Source organism: Salvelinus fontinalis, chromosome 8, assembly GCF_029448725.1.
Source record: "Salvelinus fontinalis isolate EN_2023a chromosome 8, ASM2944872v1, whole genome shotgun sequence".
Lineage (NCBI taxonomy): Eukaryota > Metazoa > Chordata > Actinopteri > Salmoniformes > Salmonidae > Salvelinus > Salvelinus fontinalis.
This window is the reverse complement of record NC_074672.1, coordinates 50,589,160-50,617,121: the sequence shown is the minus strand read 5'-3', so window position 1 is coordinate 50,617,121 and position 27,962 is coordinate 50,589,160. Positions and strand designations below refer to the sequence as shown.

General features: G+C 56.8%; 1 protein-coding gene across 3 annotated transcripts; it reads left to right on the top strand.

The window, feature by feature from the left end:
* Positions 1–42: 42 nt before the first annotated feature.
* Positions 43–27,500, top strand: fkbpl (FKBP prolyl isomerase like). 3 transcript variants are annotated; one of them, XM_055932782.1, is made up of 6 exons: positions 56–125; positions 4,245–4,389; positions 4,478–4,526; positions 5,264–5,655; positions 5,774–6,225; positions 26,656–27,500. In XM_055932782.1, exons 4-6 carry the CDS (start codon positions 5,266–5,268, stop codon positions 26,873–26,875), a joined length of 1,062 nt encoding a protein of 353 aa, XP_055788757.1. In that variant the 5' UTR covers positions 56–125; positions 4,245–4,389; positions 4,478–4,526; positions 5,264–5,265; the 3' UTR covers positions 26,876–27,500. The 3 variants fall into 3 exon arrangements, with proteins under 3 accessions (XP_055788758.1, XP_055788757.1, XP_055788759.1); XM_055932784.1 differs by lacking the exon at positions 4,245–4,389 and having other exon boundaries at positions 59–125; XM_055932783.1 differs by lacking the exons at positions 4,245–4,389; positions 4,478–4,526 and having other exon boundaries at positions 43–125.
* Positions 27,501–27,962: the final 462 nt, after the last annotated feature.

Below are 27,962 nucleotides of genomic sequence, written 5' to 3'. Positions count from 1 at the left end.
TCGTAAGGGAGGTGGCGACAATGCAACATTTATTAGATGCCAAACGCCGTTAAACCTCATCGAAGAAGAAGTTGTATTGTTTTGATTCGTTGTAGTCGCACAGCTGAAATACCGTTTGTCTGCAGGTAGGAATAGCTTAGATAGCTGTTCATCTTGCCATGCAATGTAGTATGTTTTACATGCGTTTTTACTTCATGCACATGTTTTTACTTTCGCAATGTTCATTAACGCTTTATAGCTAGCTAGCTAGTTAACTTGTCAACTGGCTAAAGGGTTAGTGCTATCTGGAGTCCTTGGGACATCCCTACCCCAAATCCTCCCCTTAACCCCTACCCTAAATCCTTTCCTAACTCCTCAATTGAACCCCTACCCATTTGAAATGTAAGCTTCAATGTGTTAGGGACGTCCCAAGGACTCCGGATTGCACGCATCCTGGCTAAAGCTAACAGGCTAGTGAAAGAGGTTCGGGTTAGCTGGCTACACATCACATTAGTTTGGTGGTAGCTGAGGAACGCTCTACTCCGTCCGTCCGACCCTTTCTATATGCAGGCGCAACCAAGGGGTTCGACCAGGACATTCCCGGAGCTGCAGCGCGCAATAATTACTAGCTAGTTAGCACAAAATGACAAGTTTCTTGAGCCAACCAAAAAATGGAACAAACAAGTTATACACACACATTGAGTTGTTGCTACCAAAAAGTGAATGTGGGTATTTATCTTGTCCATTCCCAGCGCGCATTTCCACCCTTTTAGTCAGAGTGCAGTGTAACTGCAGTTAATATGCAATTACTGCGTCCAAAATACCAGTTGACTGCAGTTTGAAAGCTGCAATCTTTTATTTTAAGGGCAGGGTACTGTTGCAGATATGGCATATGGTATAAAAGTATGTGGCCTTTTCTGTACGCTACTGGCTGGAGATAACATGTATGGCACTGTAATGAAATGCAAACTTGTGTAGGTTTCTCTGATCAAATAGCCTAATCTAAAACTGTGCTGACATGTTAACAAACAACATCCTAACAGATCAAAGTAAAATGGAAAATATGGAATTGACATCAGGCTACTCACAACTAATGTCCAGGAGTTTTGTCCTGTGGGCAAAATTGTCATGATCAGTGGTTTGAAGTTCGTATCTGTCAAATAAAATACTTCTGCATTTCCCGCTCTGTAAACACATTGCAAATAGGCTTAAGATAACTCCTCCTGATAAAGTTGGGTAGCTGATATTCATAGCTTTTAAATAGCCAAATTGATTAGTCACATTACTCCCGAGTGGCAGCAGCGGTCTAAGGCACTGCATCTCAGTGCTAGAGGCGTCACTACAGACCCTGGTTCGATTCCTGGCTGTATCACAACCGGCTGTGATTGGGAGACCCTTAGGGCGGTGCACATTGGCCCAGCGTCGTCCGGATTAGGGTTTGGCCCGGGTAGGCCGTCATTGTAAATAAGAATTGGTTCTTAAGGCCCGGGTAGGCCGTCATTGTAAATAAGAATTTGTTCTTAAGGCCCGGGTAGGCCGTCATTGTAAATAAGAATTGGTTCTTAAGGCCCGGGTAGGCCGTCATTGTAAATAAGAATTTGTTCTTAACTGACTTGCCTAGTTAAATAAATAAAAATAAACAGGAATCGGGACTAATAAAGCCAATGCAATGGCCTGTTTTTACAAATGGTGGGCCTGATGGGTATTTCTAACATTCCATTGCAGCTGACATGGTAGGCTACACCCCAGTAAGTCCTTTTTGGTCCTGTCTGTACATCTTTTTTTGGTCCGGCATTGATTCTCATGTCCACAGAGGTTTATTTATCGGTTAGGTCCGGACCAAATCTGATCCAATCATAGACGTTTATATTTGGTTCAGATTTTGTCCAGTCTGACCCAGCCTTGATTTGGCCCATACATAGACGTCTCACTTCAACACCTGGGAAATATGTATTGTAACGACCCTGGGTTTATATTCAAAGGCATGTTGCTTACTGGTGCTATTCTAGTTTTGGTGGGGGCCATTTTTTTCTCTCTCGTCATTCTAAATAATAATTTGTTCTGACTTGCCTAGTTAAATAAAAACATTTTCAAATTCCTTATATTAAGCAAAGCAGATTGACATATTTTTTTCCATATACGGATAGCCAGGGGCACGCTCCAACATTCAGACACCATTTACAAACGAAGCCTGTGTTTAGTGAGTCTGCCAGGTCAGCCAGTAGGGAGGACCAGGGATGTTCTCTTGATAAGTGCGTGAATTAGACCATTTTCCTGTTCTGTTAATATAATTATTACTTTTGGTCAGGGAACATTTATGGAGTAAAAAGTGCAAAATTTGCTTTAGGAATATAGTGAAGTAAAAGTTGTCAGATATAAAATGTGAAGTACAGATACTCAAACTTTTTGAAGTACTTAACACAACTAGTTGCAGCTTTACTCTAAAATTGATTAAATAAATAAAAATCCTCATCAATATACACACGATACTCGATAATGACAAAGTGAAAACGGGTTTTTTGACATTTTTAAATAAAAAAAATGTTTACATAAGTATTCAGACCCTTTGTTATGAGTCTCGAAATGGAGCTCAGCTGCATCCTGTTTCCATTGATCATCCTTGAGATGTTTCTACAACTTGATCGGAGTCCACCTGTGATAAATTCAATTGATTGGACATGATTTGGAAAGGCACACACCTGTTTACATAAGGTCCCACAGTTGACAATGCATGTCCGAGCAAAAACCTAGCCATGAGGTCGAAGGAATTGTGGCCTCCATCATTCTTAAATGGAAGAAGTTTGGAACCACCAAGACTCTTCCTAGACTTGTCCGCCTGGCCAAACTGAGCAATCGGGGGAGAAGGGTCTTGGTCAGAGAGGTGATCAAGAACCCGATGGTCACTCTGACAGAGCTCTAGATTTCCTCTGTCTAGATGGGAGAACCTTCCAGAAGGACAACCATTTCTGCAGCACTCCACCAATCAGGCCTGTATGGTAGAGTAACCAGACAGAAGCCGCTCCTCAGTAAAAGGCACATGACAGCCTGCTTGGAGTTTGCCAAAAGGCACCTAAAGGCCTCTCAGACCATGAGAAACAAGATTCTCTGGTCTGATGAAACCAAGATTAAACTCTTTGGCCTGAATGCCAAGCGTCACGTCTGGAGGAAACCTGCCACCATCCCTACGGGGAAGCGTGGTGGTGGCAGCACCATGCTGTGGGGATGTTTTTCAGCGGCAGGGATAAGGAGACTAGTCAGGATCAAGGGAAAGATGAACGGAGCAAAGTACAGAGAGATACTTGATGAAAACCTGCTCCAGAGCGCTCAGGACTTCAGACTGGGGGCTAAGGTTCACCTTCCAACAGGACAATGACTCTAAGCACACAGCCAAGACAACGCAGGAGTGGCTTCGGAACAAGTCTCAATGTCCTTGAGTGGCCCAGCCAGAGCCCGGACTTGAACCCGATCGAACATCTCTGGAGAGACCTAAAAATAGCTGTGCAGCAACGCTCCCCATCCAACCTGACAGAGCTTGAGAGGATCTGCAGAGAAGAACGGGAGAAACTCCCCAAATACAGGTGTGCCAAGCTTGTAGCGTCATACCCAAGAAGACTTGAGGCTGTAATCGTTGCCAAAGGTGCTTAAACAAAGTACTGAGTAAAGGGTCTGAATACTAAATGTGATATTTCAGTTTTTATATATATGTGTGCAAAATTACAAACTGTTGTTTGCTTTGTCATTATTGGGTATGGTGTGTAGATTGAGGATTTGAAATGTGTTTTTAGTCCATTTTAGAATAAGTATGTAACATTACAAAATGTGGAAAAAGTCAAGGGGTCTGAACTTTCCAAATGCACTGCATGGAGGAGACTTAATCAAGCTAGTCGTCTTGAGTACTTTCTTGTCTCTCTGTCTCTTGCGTCAAAGGTTAAAAAAGTATAGATAGAAAACCAAATGAGATCAAACGATGTAATTGGCCTTCACATAACTCTTACAGAATTTCCTCTTGGACAGGGATATTGGAGATGTAATTAGTCAACTGGAGGACAATTTGTTCTTAAGTATAATTTATAACTTAATTTTTCCAGTACAATATACAGTACCAGTCAAAGGTTGACACAGCTACTCATTCAAGGGTTTTTCTTTATTTTGACTATTTCCTACATTGTAGAATAATGGTGAAGACATCAAAACTATGAAATAACACATGGAATCATGTAGTAACCAAACGTGTTAAGCAAATCAAAGTATATTTTATATTTTAGATTCTTCAAAGTAGCCGCCCTTTGCCTTGATGACAGCTTTGCACACTCTTGGCATTCTCTTGAGACTGGTTGCTCCTGTGGGTCTCTGGGTGGGAGTCTGCTAGGTGACTGAATGTAATGTAAATGTTGAGCGGCTTCGTTGCAGGTAAATTGTATGTTTTAAAATTCAATAAAAATACATAATGGATAGGCTATTATTGTTGACCAAATGATTGTTTTATCAAAATCTACAGGAACGTTGTGTCGCAAAATCACAGGAAATTACCTACACAAAATGCTTCGGTAAGAGGAAGGAAATGTCGGGGGCGTCATTTTTGGTTTATTGTCCTCTATTAGCATGCCTTAATTTTGCTATTTGAACGGTTATAACGGGGCATTTGCGTGACAAATAACCATTACCAAAACTTCCATGACCGTCACAGCCCTAGTAGGCAGCCATCCAGATAGTTAGCTAGTTTATTAAAAACAGCCCTAGTAGGCAGCCATCCAGATAGTTAGCTAGTTTATTAAAAACAGCCCTAGTAGGCAGCCATCCAGATAGTTAGCTAGTTTATTAAAAACAGCCCTAGTAGGCAGCCATCCAGATAGTTAGCTAGTTTATTAAAAACAGCCCTAGTAGGCAGCCATCCAGATAGTTAGCTAGTTTATTAAAAACAGCCCTAGTAGGCAGCCATCCAGATAGTTAGCTAGTTTATAAAAACAGGCCTAGTAGGCAGCCATCCAGATAGTTAGCTAGTTTATTAAAAACAGCCCTAGTAGGCAGCCATCCAGATAGTTAGCTAGTTTATTAAAAACAGCCCTAGTAGGCAGCCATCCAGATAGTTAGCTAGTTTATTAAAAAAGACGCTTTGACACTCATTCCATGTTGTTTAGGTTACTATATTATGTTGTTGGTTGGTTACCATGCTACGGGAATATCTCCTCTCCATCTCTGCTTCTGCTCTTCCTCCTCTCCTTGTCTTCTCTCCTCCTCTTCTTTCTGTCTTCTCTCCCCGTCTAACTCTCCCTCTCTCTTCAAGTAATGAAGACCTCCCAGTCAGCGGCGACAGAAGGCGATAATGTCACTTCCTGGGTGTCTGTGTGCCCCAGGGGCTTGTGGGAGGTTTGTCAGAGGAGGAAACGAGGGGCGGAGCCAGCTGACCCCTCTGGAGACGTCTACCCCGGTATTGGCTCTCTGTGTCGGGTCAGAGTTCAACGCCAAGGAGAACCTACAGCTGACCCGGAGCTGTCACTCAAACCTGACCTGCCAATCACAGTCCTTTCAGATGCCCAGGTCCCACCCCTACAGCGCTCCCAGGGTACCATGCTGCAGGTCCCGCTTGGTGATTGGATCATTCTGAGGCTGGGGGAGGGGCAGTGTGACATCACAGAGGGGTGTGTGGAGGGGATGAGGGCTGGAGAGAAGTGTGAGGTAAGGATAGGCTCACACACCAATAGCACCACACTGAATCAGCATGTACCTGCTGTTACCCATTCACCCTTCATAAGCTGCTCTTAACCTTTCACCCCTTTGACCCTCGTGTCCCCAGGTAATGCTGACCCCACTAACAGACGGACTCCGGGGAGGAGAAGAGGAGCAGAAGAGAACAGGCCCTGACCAGTCCTTGAGTATAACAGTAGAGCTCCAGTCCTTCTCTCCTGGCCATGAGTCCTGGCAGCTGTCAGCTGGAGAGAAGTGGGGCTGGGTGATGTCACACAAGCAGAGGGGGGGGGACAGGTTCAGGGCGGGGGACATGTGGGGGGCGGCAGACAGCTACAGCCGAGCCATCAAACTCCTCATCACCCTAAAACGACACACACGGGGAGAAGGGGAGGAGATGACTCCGATAGAGGAGGAGGATGAGGAGACGGAGAAGAAAGATAGCCTAGAGGCCCCTACAGATCGTCAGTACCGTTCCATCAAGGCCTCTCTCTACTCCAACCTATCCCTATGTCAGCTGAACCTAGGCCAGTGGTCCCGGGCCAGGGGTTGTGCCTCCAGGTAAGGCTAGGAATTGCCAGGGACCTCACCAGTACTTACTTTGTAAATCGGGAATTCCCAGAACACATAGTGAGCGAGGGGGGGCTCTGAGGTGGTGGGGGGCTCTGAGGTACCGTCCCAAACACATTGAGAAATAAAGTGTCTAACACAACGTACCAAGTAGCCTCCTATCTGGTGGTGAAACGGACAGCGCTCTCCAAGTAGCCTCCTATCTGGTGGTGAAACGGACAGCACTCTCCAAGTAGCCTACTATCTATGGTGGTGAAACGGACAGCCCTCTCCAAGTAGCCTACTATCTATGGTGGTGAAACGGACAGCGCTCTCCAAGTAGCCTACTATCTATGGTGGTGAAACGGACAGCGCTCTCCAAGTAGCCTACTATCTGGTGGTGAAACGGACAGCACTCTCCAAGTAGCCTACTATCTATGGTGGTGAAACGGACAGCCCTCTCCAAGTAGCCTACTATCTGGTGGTGAAACGGACAGCCCTCTCCAAGTAGCCTACTATCTGGTGGTGAAACGGACAGCACTCTCCAAGTAGCCTACTATCTATGGTGGTGAAACGGACAGCCCTCTCCAAGTAGCCTACTATCTATGGTGGTGAAACGGACAGCCCTCTCCAAGTAGCCTACTATCTATGGTGGTGAAACGGACAGCACTCTCCAAGTAGCCTACTATCTATGGTGGTGAAACGGACAGCACTCTCCAAGTAGCCTACTATCTATGGTGGTGAAACGGACAGCCCTCTCCAAGTAGCCTACTATCTATGGTGGTGAAACGGACAGCCCTCTCCAAGTAGCCTACTATCTATGGTGGTGAAACGGACAGCGCTCTCCAAGTAGCCTACTATCTATGGTGGTGAAACGGACAGCGCTCTCCAAGTAGCCTCCTATCTGGTGGTGAAACGGACAGCGCTCTCCAAGTAGCCTCCTATCTGGTGGTGAAACGGACAGCACTCTCCAAGTAGCCTACTATCTATCGTGGTGAAACGGACAGCACTCTCCAAGTAGCCTACTATCTATGGTGGTGAAACGGACAGCACTCTCCAAGTAGCCTCCTATCTGGTGGTGAAACGGACAGCACTCTCCAAGTAGCCTACTATCTGGTGGTGAAACGGACAGCACTCTCCAAGTAGCCTACTATCTGGTGGTGAAACGGACAGCACTCTCCAAGTAGCCTACTATCTGGTGGTGAAACGGACAGCACTCTCAAAGTAGCCTACTATCTGGTGGTGAAACGGACAGCACTCTCCAAGTAGCCTACTATCTATGGTGGTGAAACGGACAGCGCTCTCCAAGTAGCCTACTATCTATGGTGGTGAAACGGACAGCCGCTCTCCAAGTAGCCTACTATCTATGGTGGTGAAACGGACAGCGCTCTCCAAGTAGCCTACTATCTATCGTGGTGAAACGGACAGCGCTCTCCAAGTAGCCTACTATCTATGGTGGTGAAACGGACAGCGCTCTCCAAGTAGCCTACTATCTATGGTGGTGAAACGGACAGCGCTCTCCAAGTAGCCTACTATCTATGGTGGTGAAACGGACAGCGCTCTCCAAGTAGCCTACTATCTATGGTGGTGAAACGGACAGCCCTCTCCTAGTAGCCTACTATCTATGGTGGTGAAACAAACAGCACTCTCCAAGTAGCCTACTATCTATGGTGGTGAAACGGACAGCACTCTCCAAGTAGGCTTCTATCTATGGTGGTGAAACGGACAGCACTCTCCAAGTAGCCTACTATCTGGTGGTGAAACGGACAGCACTCTCCAAGTAGCCTACTATCTGGTGGTGAAACGGACAGCCCTCTCCAAGTAGCCTACTATCTGGTGGTGAAACGGACAGCGCTCTCCAAGTAGCCTACTATCTATGGTGGTGAAACGGACAGCGCTCTCCAAGTAGCCTACTATCTGGTGGTGAAACGGACAGCGCTCTCCAAGTAGCCTACTATCTATGGTGGTGAAACGGACAGCGCTCTCCAAGTAGCCTGCTATCTATGGTGGTGAAACGGACAGCACTCTCCAAGTAGCCTACTATCTATGGTGGTGAAACGGACAGCGCTCTCCAAGTAGCCTACTATCTATGGTGGTGAAACGGACAGCGCTCTCCAAGTAGCCTACTATCTGGTGGTGAAACGGACAGCCCTCTCCAAGTAGCCTACTATCTGGTGGTGAAACGGACAGCGCTCTCCTAGTAGCCTACTATCTATGGTGGTGAAACGGACAGCGCTCTCCAAGTAGCCTACTATCTATGGTGGTGAAACGGACAGCCCTCTCCAAGTAGCCTACTATCTGGTGGTGAAACGGACAGCGCTCTCCAAGTAGCCTACTATCTATGGTGGTGAAACGGACAGCGCTCTCCAAGTAGCCTACTATCTGGTGGTGAAACGGACAGCGCTCTCCAAGTAGCCTACTATCTGGTGGTGAAACGGACAGCGCTCTCCAAGTAGCCTACTATCTGGTGGTGAAACGGACAGCGCTCTCCAAGTAGCCTACTATCTATGGTGGTGAAACGGACAGCGCTCTCCAAGTAGCCTACTATCTATGGTGGTGAAACGGACAGCACTCTCCAAGTAGCCTACTATCTATGGTGGTGAAACGGACAGCGCTCTCCAAGTAGCCTACTATCTGGTGGTGAAACGGACAGCACTCTCCAAGTAGCCTACTATCTATGGTGGTGAAACGGACAGCGCTCTCCAAGTAGCCTACTATCTATGGTGGTGAAACGGACAGCCCTCTCCAAGTAGCCTACTATCTATGGTGGTGAAACGGACAGCGCTCTCCAAGTAGCCTACTATCTGGTGGTGAAACGGACAGCGCTCTCCAAGTAGCCTACTATCTATGGTGGTGAAACGGACAGCACTCTCCAAGTAGCCTACTATCTATGGTGGTGAAACGGACAGCCCTCTCCAAGTAGCCTACTATCTGGTGGTGAAACGGACAGCACTCCAAGTAGCCTACTATCTGGTGGTGAAACGGAGAGCGCTCTCCAAGTAGCCTACTATCTGGTGGTGAAACGGACAGCGCTCTCCAAGTAGCCTACTATCTATGGTGGTGAAACGGACAGCCCTCTCCTAGTAGCCTACTATCTATGGTGGTGAAACGGACAGCGCTCTCCAAGTAGCCTACTATCTGGTGGTGAAACGGACAGCCCTCTCCAAGTAGCCTACTATCTATGGTGGTGAAACGGACAGCGCTCTCCAAGTAGCCTACTATCTGGTGGTGAAACGGACAGCGCTCTCCAAGTAGCCTACTATCTATGGTGGTGAAACGGACAGCGCTCTCCAAGTAGCCTACTATCTATGGTGGTGAAACGGACAGCGCTCTCCATGTAGCCTACTATCTGGTGGTGAAACGAACAGCACTCTCCAAGTAGCCTACTATCTATGGTGGTGAAACGGACAGCGCTCTCCAAGTAGCCTACTATCTATGGTGGTGAAACGGACAGCACTCTCCAAGTAGCCTACTATCTATGGTGGTGAAACGGACAGCCCTCTCCTAGTAGCCTACTATCTGGTGGTGAAACGGACAGCACTCTCCAAGTAGCCTACTATCTATGGTGGTGAAACGGACAGCCCTCTCCTAGTAGCCTACTATCTATGGTGGTGAAACGGACAGCGCTCTCCAAGTAGCCTACTATCTATGGTGGTGAAACGGACAGCGCTCTCCAAGTAGCCTACTATCTATGGTGGTGAAACGGACAGCCCTCTCCTAGTAGCCTACTATCTATGGTGGTGAAACGGACAGCGCTCTCCAAGTAGCCTACTATCTATGGTGGTGAAACGGACAGCCCTCTCCAAGTAGCCTACTATCTGGTGGTGAAACGGACAGCACTCTCCAAGTAGCCTACTATCTGGTGGTGAAACGGACAGCACTCTCCAAGTAGGCTTCTATCTATGGTGGTGAAACGGACAGCACTCTCCAAGTAGCCTACTATCTGGTGGTGAAACGGACAGCACTCTCCAAGTAGCCTACTATCTGGTGGTGAAACGGACAGCGCTCTCCAAGTAGCCTACTATCTGGTGGTGAAACGGACAGCGCTCTCCAAGTAGCCTACTATCTGGTGGTGAAACGGACAGCGCTCTCCAAGTAGCCTACTATCTGGTGGTGAAACGGACAGCGCTCTCCAAGTAGCCTCCTATCTGGTGGTGAAACGGACAGCACTCTCCAAGTAGCCTACTATCTATGGTGGTGAAACGGACAGCGCTCTCCAAGTAGCCTACTATCTATGGTGGTGAAACGGACAGCCCTCTCCAAGTAGCCTACTATCTATGGTGGTGAAACGGACAGCGCTCTCCAAGTAGCCTACTATCTATGGTGGTGAAACGGACAGCACTCTCCAAGTAGCCTCCTATCTGGTGGTGAAACGGACAGCGCTCTCCAAGTAGCCTACTATCTATGGTGGTGAAACGGACAGCCCTCTCCAAGTAGCCTCCTATCTGGTGGTGAAACGGACAGCGCTCTCCAAGTAGCCTACTATCTATGGTGGTGAAACGGACAGCGCTCTCCAAGTAGCCTCCTATCTGGTGGTGAAACGGACAGCGCTCTCCAAGTAGCCTACTATCTATGGTGGTGAAACGGACAGCGCTCTCCAAGTAGCCTCCTATCTGGTGGTGAAACGGACAGCGCTCTCCAAGTAGCCTACTATCTGGTGGTGAAACGGACAGCGCTCTCCAAGTAGCCTACTATCTGGTGGTGAAACGGACAGCCCTCTCCAAGTAGCCTACTATCTGGTGGTGAAACGGACAGCGCTCTCCAAGTAGCCTCCTATCTGGTGGTGAAACGGACAGCGCTCTCCAAGTAGCCTCCTATCTGGTGGTGAAACGGACAGCCCTCTCCAAGTAGCCTACTATCTATGGTGGTGAAACGGACAGCGCTCTCCAAGTAGCCTACTATCTATGGTGGTGAAACGGACAGCGCTCTCCAAGTAGCCTACTATCTATGGTGGTGAAACGGACAGCACTCTCCAAGTAGCCTACTATCTATGGTGGTGAAACGGACAGCACTCTCCAAGTAGCCTACTATCTATGGTGGTGAAACGGACAGCACTCTCCAAGTAGCCTACTATCTATGGTGGTGAAACGGACAGCACTCTCCAAGTAGCCTACTATCTATGGTGGTGAAACGGACAGCCCTCTCCAAGTAGCCTACTATCTATGGTGGTGAAACGGACAGCCCTCTCCAAGTAGCCTACTATCTATGGTGGTGAAACGGACAGCGCTCTCCAAGTAGCCTACTATCTATGGTGGTGAAACGGACAGCGCTCTCCAAGTAGCCTCCTATCTGGTGGTGAAACGGACAGCGCTCTCCAAGTAGCCTCCTATCTGGTGGTGAAACGGACAGCACTCTCCAAGTAGCCTACTATCTATCGTGGTGAAACGGACAGCACTCTCCAAGTAGCCTACTATCTATGGTGGTGAAACGGACAGCACTCTCCAAGTAGCCTCCTATCTGGTGGTGAAACGGACAGCACTCTCCAAGTAGCCTACTATCTGGTGGTGAAACGGACAGCACTCTCCAAGTAGCCTACTATCTGGTGGTGAAACGGACAGCACTCTCCAAGTAGCCTACTATCTGGTGGTGAAACGGACAGCACTCTCAAAGTAGCCTACTATCTGGTGGTGAAACGGACAGCACTCTCCAAGTAGCCTACTATCTATGGTGGTGAAACGGACAGCGCTCTCCAAGTAGCCTACTATCTATGGTGGTGAAACGGACAGCCGCTCTCCAAGTAGCCTACTATCTATGGTGGTGAAACGGACAGCGCTCTCCAAGTAGCCTACTATCTATCGTGGTGAAACGGACAGCGCTCTCCAAGTAGCCTACTATCTATGGTGGTGAAACGGACAGCGCTCTCCAAGTAGCCTACTATCTATGGTGGTGAAACGGACAGCGCTCTCCAAGTAGCCTACTATCTATGGTGGTGAAACGGACAGCGCTCTCCAAGTAGCCTACTATCTATGGTGGTGAAACGGACAGCCCTCTCCTAGTAGCCTACTATCTATGGTGGTGAAACAAACAGCACTCTCCAAGTAGCCTACTATCTATGGTGGTGAAACGGACAGCACTCTCCAAGTAGGCTTCTATCTATGGTGGTGAAACGGACAGCACTCTCCAAGTAGCCTACTATCTGGTGGTGAAACGGACAGCACTCTCCAAGTAGCCTACTATCTGGTGGTGAAACGGACAGCCCTCTCCAAGTAGCCTACTATCTGGTGGTGAAACGGACAGCGCTCTCCAAGTAGCCTACTATCTATGGTGGTGAAACGGACAGCGCTCTCCAAGTAGCCTACTATCTGGTGGTGAAACGGACAGCGCTCTCCAAGTAGCCTACTATCTATGGTGGTGAAACGGACAGCGCTCTCCAAGTAGCCTGCTATCTATGGTGGTGAAACGGACAGCACTCTCCAAGTAGCCTACTATCTATGGTGGTGAAACGGACAGCGCTCTCCAAGTAGCCTACTATCTATGGTGGTGAAACGGACAGCGCTCTCCAAGTAGCCTACTATCTGGTGGTGAAACGGACAGCCCTCTCCAAGTAGCCTACTATCTGGTGGTGAAACGGACAGCGCTCTCCTAGTAGCCTACTATCTATGGTGGTGAAACGGACAGCGCTCTCCAAGTAGCCTACTATCTATGGTGGTGAAACGGACAGCCCTCTCCAAGTAGCCTACTATCTGGTGGTGAAACGGACAGCGCTCTCCAAGTAGCCTACTATCTATGGTGGTGAAACGGACAGCGCTCTCCAAGTAGCCTACTATCTGGTGGTGAAACGGACAGCGCTCTCCAAGTAGCCTACTATCTGGTGGTGAAACGGACAGCGCTCTCCAAGTAGCCTACTATCTGGTGGTGAAACGGACAGCGCTCTCCAAGTAGCCTACTATCTATGGTGGTGAAACGGACAGCGCTCTCCAAGTAGCCTACTATCTATGGTGGTGAAACGGACAGCACTCTCCAAGTAGCCTACTATCTATGGTGGTGAAACGGACAGCGCTCTCCAAGTAGCCTACTATCTGGTGGTGAAACGGACAGCACTCTCCAAGTAGCCTACTATCTATGGTGGTGAAACGGACAGCGCTCTCCAAGTAGCCTACTATCTATGGTGGTGAAACGGACAGCCCTCTCCAAGTAGCCTACTATCTATGGTGGTGAAACGGACAGCGCTCTCCAAGTAGCCTACTATCTGGTGGTGAAACGGACAGCGCTCTCCAAGTAGCCTACTATCTATGGTGGTGAAACGGACAGCACTCTCCAAGTAGCCTACTATCTATGGTGGTGAAACGGACAGCCCTCTCCAAGTAGCCTACTATCTGGTGGTGAAACGGACAGCACTCCAAGTAGCCTACTATCTGGTGGTGAAACGGAGAGCGCTCTCCAAGTAGCCTACTATCTGGTGGTGAAACGGACAGCGCTCTCCAAGTAGCCTACTATCTATGGTGGTGAAACGGACAGCCCTCTCCTAGTAGCCTACTATCTATGGTGGTGAAACGGACAGCGCTCTCCAAGTAGCCTACTATCTGGTGGTGAAACGGACAGCCCTCTCCAAGTAGCCTACTATCTATGGTGGTGAAACGGACAGCGCTCTCCAAGTAGCCTACTATCTGGTGGTGAAACGGACAGCGCTCTCCAAGTAGCCTACTATCTATGGTGGTGAAACGGACAGCGCTCTCCAAGTAGCCTACTATCTATGGTGGTGAAACGGACAGCGCTCTCCATGTAGCCTACTATCTGGTGGTGAAACGAACAGCACTCTCCAAGTAGCCTACTATCTATGGTGGTGAAACGGACAGCGCTCTCCAAGTAGCCTACTATCTATGGTGGTGAAACGGACAGCACTCTCCAAGTAGCCTACTATCTATGGTGGTGAAACGGACAGCCCTCTCCTAGTAGCCTACTATCTGGTGGTGAAACGGACAGCACTCTCCAAGTAGCCTACTATCTATGGTGGTGAAACGGACAGCCCTCTCCTAGTAGCCTACTATCTATGGTGGTGAAACGGACAGCGCTCTCCAAGTAGCCTACTATCTATGGTGGTGAAACGGACAGCGCTCTCCAAGTAGCCTACTATCTATGGTGGTGAAACGGACAGCCCTCTCCTAGTAGCCTACTATCTATGGTGGTGAAACGGACAGCGCTCTCCAAGTAGCCTACTATCTATGGTGGTGAAACGGACAGCCCTCTCCAAGTAGCCTACTATCTGGTGGTGAAACGGACAGCACTCTCCAAGTAGCCTACTATCTGGTGGTGAAACGGACAGCACTCTCCAAGTAGGCTTCTATCTATGGTGGTGAAACGGACAGCACTCTCCAAGTAGCCTACTATCTGGTGGTGAAACGGACAGCACTCTCCAAGTAGCCTACTATCTGGTGGTGAAACGGACAGCGCTCTCCAAGTAGCCTACTATCTGGTGGTGAAACGGACAGCGCTCTCCAAGTAGCCTACTATCTGGTGGTGAAACGGACAGCGCTCTCCAAGTAGCCTACTATCTGGTGGTGAAACGGACAGCGCTCTCCAAGTAGCCTCCTATCTGGTGGTGAAACGGACAGCACTCTCCAAGTAGCCTACTATCTATGGTGGTGAAACGGACAGCGCTCTCCAAGTAGCCTACTATCTATGGTGGTGAAACGGACAGCCCTCTCCAAGTAGCCTACTATCTATGGTGGTGAAACGGACAGCGCTCTCCAAGTAGCCTACTATCTATGGTGGTGAAACGGACAGCACTCTCCAAGTAGCCTCCTATCTGGTGGTGAAACGGACAGCGCTCTCCAAGTAGCCTACTATCTATGGTGGTGAAACGGACAGCCCTCTCCAAGTAGCCTCCTATCTGGTGGTGAAACGGACAGCGCTCTCCAAGTAGCCTACTATCTATGGTGGTGAAACGGACAGCGCTCTCCAAGTAGCCTCCTATCTGGTGGTGAAACGGACAGCGCTCTCCAAGTAGCCTACTATCTATGGTGGTGAAACGGACAGCGCTCTCCAAGTAGCCTCCTATCTGGTGGTGAAACGGACAGCGCTCTCCAAGTAGCCTACTATCTGGTGGTGAAACGGACAGCGCTCTCCAAGTAGCCTACTATCTGGTGGTGAAACGGACAGCCCTCTCCAAGTAGCCTACTATCTGGTGGTGAAACGGACAGCGCTCTCCAAGTAGCCTCCTATCTGGTGGTGAAACGGACAGCGCTCTCCAAGTAGCCTCCTATCTGGTGGTGAAACGGACAGCCCTCTCCAAGTAGCCTACTATCTATGGTGGTGAAACGGACAGCGCTCTCCAAGTAGCCTACTATCTATGGTGGTGAAACGGACAGCGCTCTCCAAGTAGCCTACTATCTATGGTGGTGAAACGGACAGCACTCTCCAAGTAGCCTACTATCTATGGTGGTGAAACGGACAGCACTCTCCAAGTAGCCTACTATCTGGTGGTGAAACGGACAGCCCTCTCCAAGTAGCCTACTATCTATGGTGGTGAAACGGACAGCGCTCTCCAAGTAGCCTACTATCTGGTGGTGAAACGGACAGCCCTCTCCAAGTAGCCTACTATCTATGGTGGTGAAACGGACAGCGCTCTCCAAGTAGCCTACTATCTGGTGGTGAAACGGACAGCACTCTCCAAGTAGCCTACTATCTATGGTGGTGAAACGGACAGCACTCTCCAAGTAGCCTACTATCTATGGTGGTGAAACGGACAGCGCTCTCCAAGGTGCTGATTAATTCAAAGCATTTTAGACGTCACTGCAGTATGCTCACATACTTGAGTATAGCTGCGGGGCTTAGACAAGTCCACATGTCTTAGAGACTAATTTTCTAGACATCAGTGTACAGCAACATTTTTAGACGACACTGCAGAACACCTGCCATATGCATATACCCACATACTCAGCTGTGGGGTTTACAAGACCTACATTTCATATCATTTTCAAGACATCAATGTAGCTGTAGAATAAATGTTGTAATAAATCTTCAAATCAAATAAATATATGTAGGATACAGCAGAACACACATGAGAATATATAGGCCTCCTGCCAATGTGATAGTATGAAGCACATATTCAGATTACCTTCACAGTACAGAACAAGTTTGTAAAGGAAGAAAAATCTACTACCTTAGTTTTCAAAACCTCCCACAACGACTCCCCATGTCAAATCCATTTAACTCTTGAGATTCCTGCTCAAAGCCATGAGTGGGCCTGTGATGTGTAGTCTCCTTCTCAGGCTGTTCTGAAGACTCTGGCTGTACTGTCTATTTTTTCATTTTGAGTGTGAACTATAACCTGGGTGTCCTCTCTAGCCTTGTCTACAAATACGCCTGTTCAAAAACAGGGCTATTTGTTGTTTCTTTATATTGTTTCTTTGCTAGTTTAATCCCTCCAGTTGTTCCTAGACCTAAGCTCCCTACCTTGTTGCATTTTGTACAGCCCAACTTTGGATTCTGCATGACAAACCAGGGGTTGTACGTTTGCTTGTTCTTGAACTGCAAATTGCACCTGCTCTGAGCACTTCGTAGGTGGATGCACTGCCCCCCTCTCCCCCAGCCCCCCATCTCCCTCTCCCCCAGCCCCCCATCTCCCTCTCCCCCAGCCCCCCACCTCCCTCTCCCCCAGCCCCCCACCTCCCTCTCCCCCAGCCCCCCATCTCCTTCTCCCCCAGCCCCCCACCTCCCTCTCCCCCAGCCCCCCATCTCCCTCTGCCCCAGCCCCCCATCTCCCTCTCCCCCAGCCCCCCATCTCCCTCTGCCCCAGCCCCCCACCTCCCTCTCCCCCAGCCCCCCATCTCCCTCTCCCCCAGCCCCCCACCTCCCTCTCCCCCAGCCCCCCACCTCCCTCTCCTCCAGCCCCCCATCTCCCTCTCCCCCAGCCCCCCACCTCCCTCTCCCCCAGCCCCCCACCTCCCTCTCCCCCAGCCCCCCACCTCCCTCTCCCCCAGCCCCCCATCTCCCTCACCCCCAGCCCCCCACCTCCCTCTCCCCCAGCCCCCCATATCCCTCTCCCCCAGCCCCCCACCTCCCTCTCCCCCAGCCCCCCATCTCCCTCTCCCCCAGCCCCCCACCTCCCTCTCCTCCAGCCCCCCATCTCCCTCTCCCCCAGCCCCCCACCTCCCTCTCCCCCAGCCCCCCATCTCCTTCTCCCCCAGCCCCCCACCTCCCTCTCCCCCAGCCCCCCATCTCCCTCTGCCCCAGCCCCCCATCTCCCTCTCCCCCAGCCCCCCATCTCCCTCTGCCCCAGCCCCCCACCTCCCTCTCCCCCAGCCCCCCATCTCCCTCTCCCCCAGCCCCCCACCTCCCTCTCCCCCAGCCCCCCACCTCCCTCTCCTCCAGCCCCCATCTCCCTCTCCCCCAGCCCCCCACCTCCCTCTCCCCCAGCCCCCCACCTCCCTCTCCCCCAGCCCCCCACCTCCCTCTCCCCCAGCCCCCCATCTCCCTCACCCCCAGCCCCCCACTTCCCTCTCCCCCAGCCCCCCATATCCCTCTCCCCCAGCCCCCCACCTCCCTCTCCCCCAGCCCCCCATCTCCCTCTCCCCCAGCCCCCCACCTCCCTCTCCTCCAGCCCCCCATCTCCCTCTCCCCCAGCCCCCCACCTCCCTCTCCCCCAGCCCCCCACCTCCCTCTCCCCCAGCCCCCCACCTCCCTCTCCCCCAGCCCCCCATCTCCCTCACCCCCAGCCCCCCACCTCCCTCTCCCCCAGCCCCCCATATCCCTCTCCCCCAGCCCCCCATCTCCCTCTCCCCCAGCCCCCCATCTCCCTCTCCCCCAGCCCCCCATCTCCCTCTCCCCCAGCCCCCCATCTCCCTCTCCCCCAGCCCCCCATCTCCTTCTCCCCCAGCCCCCCACCTCCCTCTCCCCCAGCCCCCCATCTCCTTCTCCCCCAGCCCCCCACCTCCCTCTCCCCCAGCCCCCCATCTCCCTCTGCCCCAGCCCCCCACCTCCCTCTCCCCCAGCCCCCCATCTCCCTCTCCCCCAGCCCCCCATCTCCCTCTCCCCCAGCCCCCCATCTCCTTCTCCCCCAGCCCCCCACCTCCCTCTCCCCCAGCCCCCCATCTCCCTCTGCCCCAGCCCCCCACCTCCCTCTCCCCCAGCCCCCCATCTCCCTCTCCCCCAGCCCCCCACCTCCCTCTCCCCCAGCCCCCCATCTCCCTCTCCCCCAGCCCCCCACCTCCCTCTCCCCCAGCCCCCCACCTCCCTCTCCCCCAGCCCCCCACCTCCCTCTCCCCCAGCCCCCCACCTCCCTCACCCCCAGCCCCCCACCTCCCTCTCCCCCAGCCCCCCATCTCCCTCTCCCCCAGCCCCCCACCTCCCTCTCCCCCAGCCCCCCATCTCCCTCTCCCCCAGCCCCCCATCTCCTTCTCCCCCAGCCCCCCACCTCCCTCTCCCCCAGCCCCCCATCTCCCTCTCCCCCAGCCCCCCATCTCCTTCTCCCCCAGCCCCCCACCTCCCTCTCCCCCAGCCCCCCATCTCCCTCTCCCCCAGCCCCCCACCTCGCTCTCCCCCAGCCCCCCACCTCCCTCTCCCCCAGCCCCCCATCTCCCTCTCCCCCAGCCCCCATCTCCCTCTCCCCCAGCCCCCCATCTCCCTCTCCCCCAGCCCCCCATCTCCCTCTCCCCCAGCCCCCCATCTCCCTCTCCCCCAGCCCCCATCTCCCTCTCCCCCAGCCCCCATCTCCCTCTCCCCCAGCCCCCCATCTCCCTCTCCCCCAGCCCCCCATCTCCCTCACCCCCAGCCCCCCACCTCCCTCTCCCCCAGCCCCCCATCTCCCTCTCCCCCAGCCCCCCACCTCCCTCTCCCCCAGCCCCCCATCTCCCTCTCCCCCAGCCCCCCATCTCCTTCTCCCCCAGCCCCCCACCTCCCTCTCCCCCAGCCCCCCATCTCCCTCTCCCCCAGCCCCCCATCTCCTTCTCCCCCAGCCCCCCACCTCCCTCTCCCCCAGCCCCCATCTCCCTCTCCCCCAGCCCCCCACCTCGCTCTCTCCCCCAGCCCCCCACCTCGCTCTCCCCCAGCCCCCCACCTCCCTCTCCCCCAGCCCCCCATCTCCCTCTGCCCCAGCCCCCCATCTCCCTCTCCCCCAGCCCCCCATCTCCCTCTCCCCCAGCCCCCCATCTCCCTCTCCCCCAGCCCCCCACCTCCCTCTCCCCCAGCCCCCCACCTCCCTCTCCCCCAGCCCCCCATCTCCCTCACCCCCAGCCCCCCACCTCCCTCTCCCCCAGCCCCCCATCTCCCTCTCCCCCAGTCCCCCACCTCCCTCTCCCCCAGCCCCCCATCTCTCTCTCCCCCAGCCCCCCATCTCCTTCTCCCCCAGCCCCCCACCTCCCTCTCCCCCAGCCCCCCACCTCCCTCTCCCCCAGCCCCCCATCTCCCTCTCCCCCAGCCCCCCATCTCCTTCTCCCCCAGCCCCCCACCTCCCTCTCCCCCAGCCCCCCATCTCCCTCTCCCCCAGCCCCCCACCTCGCTCTCCCCCAGCCCCCCACCTCCCTCTCCCCCAGCCCCCCATCTCCCTCTGCCCCAGCCCCCCATCTCCCTCTCCCCCAGCCCCACATCTCCCTCTGCCCCAGCCCCCCACCTCCCTCTCCCCCAGCCCCCCATCTCCCTCTCCCCCAGCCCCCCATCTCCCTCTCCCCCAGCCCCCCATCTCCCTCTCCCCCAGCCCCCATCTCCCTCTCCCCCAGCCCCCCATCTCCCTCTCCCCCAGCCCCCCATCTCCCTCTCCCCCAGCCCCCCACCTCCCTCTCCCCCAGCCCCCCATCTCCCTCTCCCCCAGCCCCCCATCTCCCTCTCCCCCAGCCCCCCATCTCCCTCTCCCCCAGCCCCCCATCTCCCACTCCCCCAGCCCCCCATCTCCCTCTCCCCCAGCCCCCCATCTCCCTCTCCCCCAGCCCCCCATCTCCTTCTCCCCCAGCCCCCCACCTCCCTCTCCCCCAGCCCCCCATCTCCCTCACCCCCAGCCCCCCACCTCCCTCTCCCCCAGCCCCCCATCTCCCTCTCCCCCAGCCCCCCATCTCCCTCTCCCCCAGCCCCCCACCTCCCTCTCCCCCAGCCCCCCACCTCCCTCTCCCCCAGCCCCCCATCTCCCTCTCCCCCAGCCCCCCATCTCCCTCTCCCCCAGCCCCCATCTCCCTCTCCCCCAGCCCCCCATCTCCCTCTCCCCCAGCCCCCCATCTCCCTCTCCCCAGCCCCCCATCTCCTTCTCCCCCAGCCCCCCACCTCCCTCTCCCCCAGCCCCCCATCTCCCTCTGCCCCAGCCCCCCACCTCCCTCTCCCCCAGCCCCCCATCTCCCTCTCCCCCAGCCCCCCATCTCCCTCTCCCCCAGCCCCCCATCTCCCTCTCCCCCAGCCCCCCATCTCCCTCTCCCCCAGCCCCCCATCTCCCTCTCCCCCAGCCCCCCATCTCCTTCTCCCCCAGCCCCCCATCTCCTTCTCCCCCAGCCCCCCACCTCCCTCTCCCCCAGCCCCCCACCTCCCTCTCCCCCAGCCCCCCATCTCCCTCTGCCCCAGCCCCCCACCTCCCTCTCCCCCAGCCCCCCATCTCCCTCTCCCCCAGCCCCCCATCTCCCTCTCCCCCAGCCCCCCATCTCCTTCTCCCCCAGCCCCCCACCTCCCTCTCCCCCAGCCCCCCACCTCCCTCTGCCCCAGCCCCCCACCTCCCTCTCCCCCAGCCCCCCATCTCCCTCTCCCCCAGCCCCCCACCTCCCTCTCCCCCAGCCCCCCATCTCCCTCTCCCCCAGCCCCCCACCTCCCTCTCCCCCAGCCCCCCATCTCCCTCTCCCCCAGCCCCCCACCTCCCTCTCCCCCAGCCCCCCACCTCCCTCTCCCCCAGCCCCCCACCTCCCTCTCCCCCAGCCCCCCATCTCCCTCACCCCCAGCCCCCCACCTCCCTCTCCCCCAGCCCCCCATCTCCCTCTCCCCCAGCCCCCCACCTCCCTCTCCCCCAGCCCCCCATCTCCCTCTCCCCCAGCCCCCCATCTCCTTCTCCCCCAGCCCCCCACCTCCCTCTCCCCCAGCCCCCCATCTCCCTCTCCCCCAGCCCCCCATCTCCTTCTCCCCCAGCCCCCCACCTCCCTCTCCCCCAGCCCCCATCTCCCTCTCCCCCAGCCCCCCACCTCGCTCTCTCCCCCAGCCCCCCACCTCGCTCTCCCCCAGCCCCCCACCTCCCTCTCCCCCAGCCCCCCATCTCCCTCTGCCCCAGCCCCCCATCTCCCTCTGCCCCAGCCCCCCATCTCCCTCTGCCCCAGCCCCCCATCTCCCTCTCCCCCAGCCCCCCATCTCCCTCTCCCCCAGCCCCCCACCTCCCTCTCCCCCAGCCCCCCACCTCCCTCTCCCCCAGCCCCCCATCTCCCTCACCCCCAGCCCCCCACCTCCCTCTCCCCCAGCCCCCCATCTCCCTCTCCCCCAGTCCCCCACCTCCCTCTCCCCCAGCCCCCCATCTCTCTCTCCCCCAGCCCCCCACCTCCCTCTCCCCCAGCCCCCCACCTCCCTCTCCCCCAGCCCCCCATCTCCCTCTCCCCCAGCCCCCCATCTCCTTCTCCCCCAGCCCCCCACCTCCCTCTCCCCCAGCCCCCCATCTCCCTCTCCCCCAGCCCCCCACCTCGCTCTCCCCCAGCCCCCCACCTCCCTCTCCCCCAGCCCCCCATCTCCCTCTGCCCCAGCCCCCCATCTCCCTCTCCCCCAGCCCCACATCTCCCTCTGCCCCAGCCCCCCACCTCCCTCTCCCCCAGCCCCCCATCTCCCTCTCCCCCAGCCCCCCATCTCCCTCTCCCCCAGCCCCCCATCTCCCTCTCCCCCAGCCCCCATCTCCCTCTCCCCCAGCCCCCCATCTCCCTCTCCCCCAGCCCCCCATCTCCCTCTCCCCCAGCCCCCCATCTCCCTCTCCCCCAGCCCCCCACCTCCCTCTCCCCCAGCCCCCCATCTCCCTCTCCCCCAGCCCCCCATCTCCTTCTCCCCCAGCCCCCCATCTCCCTCTCCCCCAGCCCCCCATCTCCCTCTCCCCCAGCCCCCCATCTCCCTCTCCCCCAGCCCCCCATCTCCCTCTCCCCCAGCCCCCATCTCCCTCTCCCCCAGCCCCCCATCTCCCTCTCCCCCAGCCCCCCACCTCCCTCTCCCCCAGCCCCCCATCTCCCTCTCCCCCAGCCCCCCATCTCCCTCTCCCCCAGCCCCCCATCTCCCTCTCCCCCAGCCCCCCATCTCCCTCTCCCCCAGCCCCCCATCTCCCTCTCCCCCAGCCCCCCATCTCCCTCTCCCCCAGCCCCCCTTCTCCTTCTCCCCCAGCCCCCCACCTCCCTCTCCCCCAGCCCCCCACCTCCCTCTGCCCCAGCCCCCCACCTCCCTCTCCCCCAGCCCCCCATCTCCCTCTCCCCCAGCCCCCCACCTCCCTCTCCCCCAGCCCCCCATCTCCCTCTCCCCCAGCCCCCCACCTCCCTCTCCCCCAGCCCCCCACCTCCCTCTCCCCCAGCCCCCCACCTCCCTCTCCCCCAGCCCCCCACCTCCCTCTCCCCCAGCCCCCCATCTCCCTCACCCCCAGCCCCCCACCTCCCTCTCCCCCAGCCCCCCATCTCCCTCTCCCCCAGCCCCCCACCTCCCTCTCCCCCAGCCCCCCACCTCCCTCTCCCCCAGCCCCCCATCTCCCTCTCCCCCAGCCCCCCATCTCCTTCTCCCCCAGCCCCCCACCTCCCTCTCCCCCAGCCCCCCATCTCCCTCTCCCCCAGCCCCCCATCTCCTTCTCCCCCAGCCCCCCACCTCCCTCTCCCCCAGCCCCCATCTCCCTCTCCCCCAGCCCCCCACCTCGCTCTCTCCCCCAGCCGCCCACCTCGCTCTCCCCCAGCCCCCCACCTCCCTCTCCCCCAGCCCCCCATCTCCCTCTGCCCCAGCCCCCCATCTCCCTCTCCCCCAGCCCCCCATCTCCCTCTCCCCCAGCCCCCCATCTCCCTCTCCCCCAGCCCCCCACCTCCTTCTCCCCCAGCCCCCCACCTCCCTCTCCCCCAGCCCCCCACCTCCCTCTCCCCCAGCCCCCCATCTCCCTCTCCCCCAGCCCCCCATCTCCTTCTCCCCCAGCCCCCCACCTCCCTCTCCCCCAGCCCCCCATCTCCCTCTCCCCCAGCCCCCCACCTCGCTCTCCCCCAGCCCCCCACCTCCCTCTCCCCCAGCCCCCCATCTCCCTCTGCCCCAGCCCCCCATCTCCCTCTCCCCCAGCCCCACATCTCCCTCTGCCCCAGCCCCCCACCTCCCTCTCCCCCAGCCCCCCATCTCCCTCTCCCCCAGCCCCCCATCTCCCTCTCCCCCAGCCCCCCATCTCCCTCTCCCCCAGCCCCCATCTCCCTCTCCCCCAGCCCCCCATCTCCCTCTCCCCCAGCCCCCCATCTCCCTCTCCCCCAGCCCCCCACCTCCCTCTCCCCCAGCCCCCCATCTCCCTCTCCCCCAGCCCCCCATCTCCCTCTCCCCCAGCCCCCCATCTCCCTCTCCCCCAGCCCCCCATCTCCCTCTCCCCCAGCCCCCATCTCCCTCTCCCCCAGCCCCCCATCTCCCTCTCCCCCAGCCCCCCACCTCCCTCTCCCCCAGCCCCCCATCTCCCTCTCCCCCAGCCCCCCATCTCCCTCTCCCCCAGCCCCCCATCTCCCTCTCCCCCAGCCCCCCATCTCCCTCTCCCCCAGCCCCCCATCTCCCTCTCCCCCAGCCCCCCATCTCCCTCTCCCCCAGCCCCCCATCTCCTTCTCCCCCAGCCCCCCACCTCCCTCTCCCCCAGCCCCCCAACTCCCTCACCCCCAGCCCCCCACCTCCCTCTCCCCCAGCCCCCCATCTCCCTCTCCCCCAGCCCCCCATCTCCCTCTCCCCCAGCCCCCCACCTCCCTCTCCCCCAGCCCCCCATCTCCCTCTCCCCCAGCCCCCCATCTCCCTCTCCCCCAGCCCCCCATCTCCCTCTCCCCCAGCCCCCCATCTCCTTCTCCCCCAGCCCCCCACCTCCCTCTGCCCCAGCCCCCCACCTCCCTCTCCCCCAGCCCCCCATCTCCCTCTCCCCCAGCCCCCCACCTCCCTCTCCCCCAGCCCCCCATCTCCCTCTCCCCCAGCCCCCCATCTCCCTCTCCCCCAGCCCCCCATCTCCCTCTCCCCCAGCCCCCCATCTCCCTCTCCCCCAGCCCCCCATCTCCTTCTCCCCCAGCCCCCCACCTCCCTCTCCCCCAGCCCCCCACCTCCTTCTCCCCCAGCCCCCCACCTCCCTCTCCCCCAGCCCCCCATCTCCCTCTGCCCCAGCCCCCCACCTCCCTCTCCCCCAGCCCCCCACCTCCCTCTCCCCCAGCCCCCCATCTCCCTCTCCCCCAGCCCCCCATCTCCTTCTCCCCCAGCCCCCCATCTCCTTCTCCCCCAGCCCCCCACCTCCCTCTCCCCCAGCCCCCCATCTCCCTCTGCCCCAGCCCCCCACCTCCCTCTCCCCCAGCCCCCCATCTCCCTCTCCCCCAGCCCCCCACCTCCCTCTCCCCCAGCCCCCCATCTCCCTCTCCCCCAGCCCCCCACCTCCCTCTCCCCCAGCCCCCCACCTCCCTCTCCCCCAGCCCCCCACCTCCCTCTCCCCCAGCCCCCCATCTCCCTCACCCCCAGCCCCCCACCTCCCTCTCCCCCAGCCCCCCATCTCCCTCTCCCCCAGCCCCCCACCTCCCTCTCCCCCAGCCCCCCATCTCCCTCTCCCCCAGCCCCCCATCTCCCTCTCCCCCAGCCCCCCACCTCCCTCTCCCCCAGCCCCCCATCTCCCTCTCCCCCAGCCCCCCATCTCCTTCTCCCCCAGCCCCCCACCTCCCTCTCCCCCAGCCCCCATCTCCCTCTCCCCCAGCCCCCCACCTCGCTCTCTCCCCCAGCCCCCCACCTCGCTCTCCCCCAGCCCCCCACCTCCCTCTCCCCCAGCCCCCCATCTCCCTCTGCCCCAGCCCCCCATCTCCCTCTCCCCCAGCCCCCCATCTCCCTCTCCCCCAGCCCCCCATCTCCCTCTCCCCCAGCCCCCCACCTCCCTCTCCCCCAGCCCCCCACCTCCCTCTCCCCCAGCCCCCCATCTCCCTCACCCCCAGCCCCCCACCTCCCTCTCCCCCAGCCCCCCATCTCCCTCTCCCCCAGCCCCCCACCTCCCTCTCCCCCAGCCCCCCATCTCCCTCTCCCCCAGCCCCCCATCTCCCTCTCCCCCAGCCCCCCACCTCCCTCTCCCCCAGCCCCCCATCTCTCTCTCCCCCAGCCCCCCATCTCCTTCTCCCCCAGCCCCCCACCTCCCTCTCCCCCAGCCCCCCATCTCCCTCTCCCCCAGCCCCCCATCTCCTTCTCCCCCAGCCCCCCACCTCCCTCTCCCCCAGCCCCCCATCTCCCTCTCCCCCAGCCCCCCACCTCGCTCTCCCCCAGCCCCCCACCTCCCTCTCCCCCAGCCCCCCATCTCCCTCTGCCCCAGCCCCCCATCTCCCTCTCCCCCAGCCCCACATCTCCCTCTGCCCCAGCCCCCCACCTCCCTCTCCCCCAGCCCCCCATCTCCCTCTCCCCCAGCCCCCCATCTCCCTCTCCCCCAGCCCCCCATCTCCCTCTCCCCCAGCCCCCATCTCCCTCTCCCCCAGCCCCCCATCTCCCTCTCCCCCAGCCCCCCACCTCCCTCTCCCCCAGCCCCCCATCTCCCTCTCCCCCAGCCCCCCATCTCCCTCTCCCCCAGCCCCCCATCTCCCTCTCCCCCAGCCCCCCATCTCCCTCTCCCCCAGCCCCCCATCTCCTTCTCCCCCAGCCCCCCACCCCCCTCTCCCCCAGCCCCCCACCTCCCTCTCCCCCAGCCCCCCATCTCCCTCTCCCCCAGCCCCCACCTCCCTCTCCCCCAGCCCCCACCTCCCTCTCCCCCAGCCCCCCATCTCCCTCTCCCCCAGCCCCCCATCTCCCTCTCCCCCAGCCCCCCATCTCCCTCTCCCCCAGCCCCCCATCTCCCTCTCCCCCAGCCCCCCACCTCCCTCTCCCCCAGCCCCCCATCCCCCTCTCCAGCTGAGTCTGACTCTCTTTTAGGTCTACTAGCTAGTGAAGGTATCTGAACTGGCAGGATTAATAGCTGCGCTGCTAGCTAAAATATCTCTATCAGGAACTAACCCAATGTAAAAAAAAAAAAAAAAAAAAAAAAAAAACACCATTTAAAATGTTGATACATACGGCAAAATCGACCCGGTCGGTCACATATGCTCACAATCGTAACGATTCTCTATATATTGCGATTAGATACTGTGATTTGTTTATTACGATTCGACATTCACATATTGTTCGCCATGTCTGCTGCAGAGAGACAAGAGAGCATGACAACATTTGTTTTGATCAGTCATGGAAAAACATGTTGGTTCCTTATTTCAAAAGAAAATGAATAACAAAAAATACTCGTTTTGGGCACAGCTGACTAATGCAAAAATAATATTGAGATATATTGTCAAATAATATCCCAATATGTAACTCTTTTTTCCCCGCCAGATCCACCCTGCTGGAGCCCCAAGGCCTGAAGGCCTGGTACCGCCTTGGGCAGGCCAACCTGGAGGCAGGGGAGCTGGAGGAAGCCAACAGGGCCTTCAGGAAACTACAGGAGCTCCAGCCTGACTCTCCCTACGCCCTGAGAGGACTGAGAGAGGTGGGGAGGAGGGAGCGAGAGACGAATAGCAGACTGGGACAGAGACTCGGCAAGATGTTCAGCTGAAGAGGGAGAGCGAGAGAGGACTGATAGCCAATTGGGACAGCGACTGAGTCAAATGTTCAGGGGATGGAGGCAAGAAGGAGAGGGTGACAATTAGCAGACTATCTTTTCATATCCACAAATAGTCGTAGGCTGCGTTTATATAAGTAGTCCAATTCTGATATTTTGACCAATCACAAATAAAATCCATATCAGAATTGGGATGTCTGTAAATATGAGCACTGGATTATGGGATTTAACTGTCAGCCATTTTTTTTCTTTTTTTTTTCTTGAACTGTTAAGACCCTGGAGCTGTTCTATAAACTACATCTAAGAAGTGGTATAGAAATTAGCTGGAATTATGGGTAGGACGGCTTTTCACTAACTCGGTCCTGGGGACGCCAAGAGCCACACATTTAGGTTTTTGCCCAAGCACTACATTACTAATTCAAATAACCAAAGCTTGACGATGAGTTGGTTATTTGAATCAGCTGTGTAGCGTCAGGGCACCACAGTTAAGAACGCTGGGGCAGGATTATGGTTGTAAAGGGAGGGTATATTACTGGAAACCTTCAAAGTTTACCAGTAAACTACCAGAATTTTGGTAACTTTCAGGTTTTGAGGAATTTAAACAAATTAGTTATCATTTTAGGTACCTCTGATTTTCTGTGGCCGCGTTTAGTCACATCAGACTTCTGCTTAATCAGATCTTTTCACATTACATCTCTTTTCAGAGCTGATCTATTTAGTGGAAAAATACCAATTAGTGAAAAAAAGACCAGAATTGGGCTGTGTGGCCTTAACACATTCAGGGCCGGATTAAGGAATCATAGATCATTTTATAGATTTCCACACATGGGGAACATTTATTAGCAGGGTCCCCCCCCCCCTCATTTTTTTGTGCCTTTTAAAAAAAAATACAATTCTACATCATTTACATGACAGAAGACAGCTGAGTCTTTTTTAATACAACACAAATGAGTGGCTACTCTAACAAATCAGTCTGGTCTTGACATCAAACAAACATTAGCCAATGATGTGAAAAAAAATATTGTACATCTTAGGAGGAGATATTTATGTTTGTCTATCTACACACATACATACAGTTGAA

Coding starts and splice junctions, on each gene's coding strand:
- fkbpl (XM_055932783.1), top strand. CDS start 5,266: ATGAAGACCTCCCAGTCAGCGGCGACAGAAGGCGATAATGTCACTTCC. Junction 5,656..5,773: donor GGGCTGGAGAGAAGTGTGAG/GTAAGGATAGGC, acceptor TCGTGTCCCCAG/GTAATGCTGACCCCACTAAC. Junction 6,226..26,655: donor GCCAGGGGTTGTGCCTCCAG/GTAAGGCTAGGA, acceptor TTTCCCCGCCAG/ATCCACCCTGCTGGAGCCCC.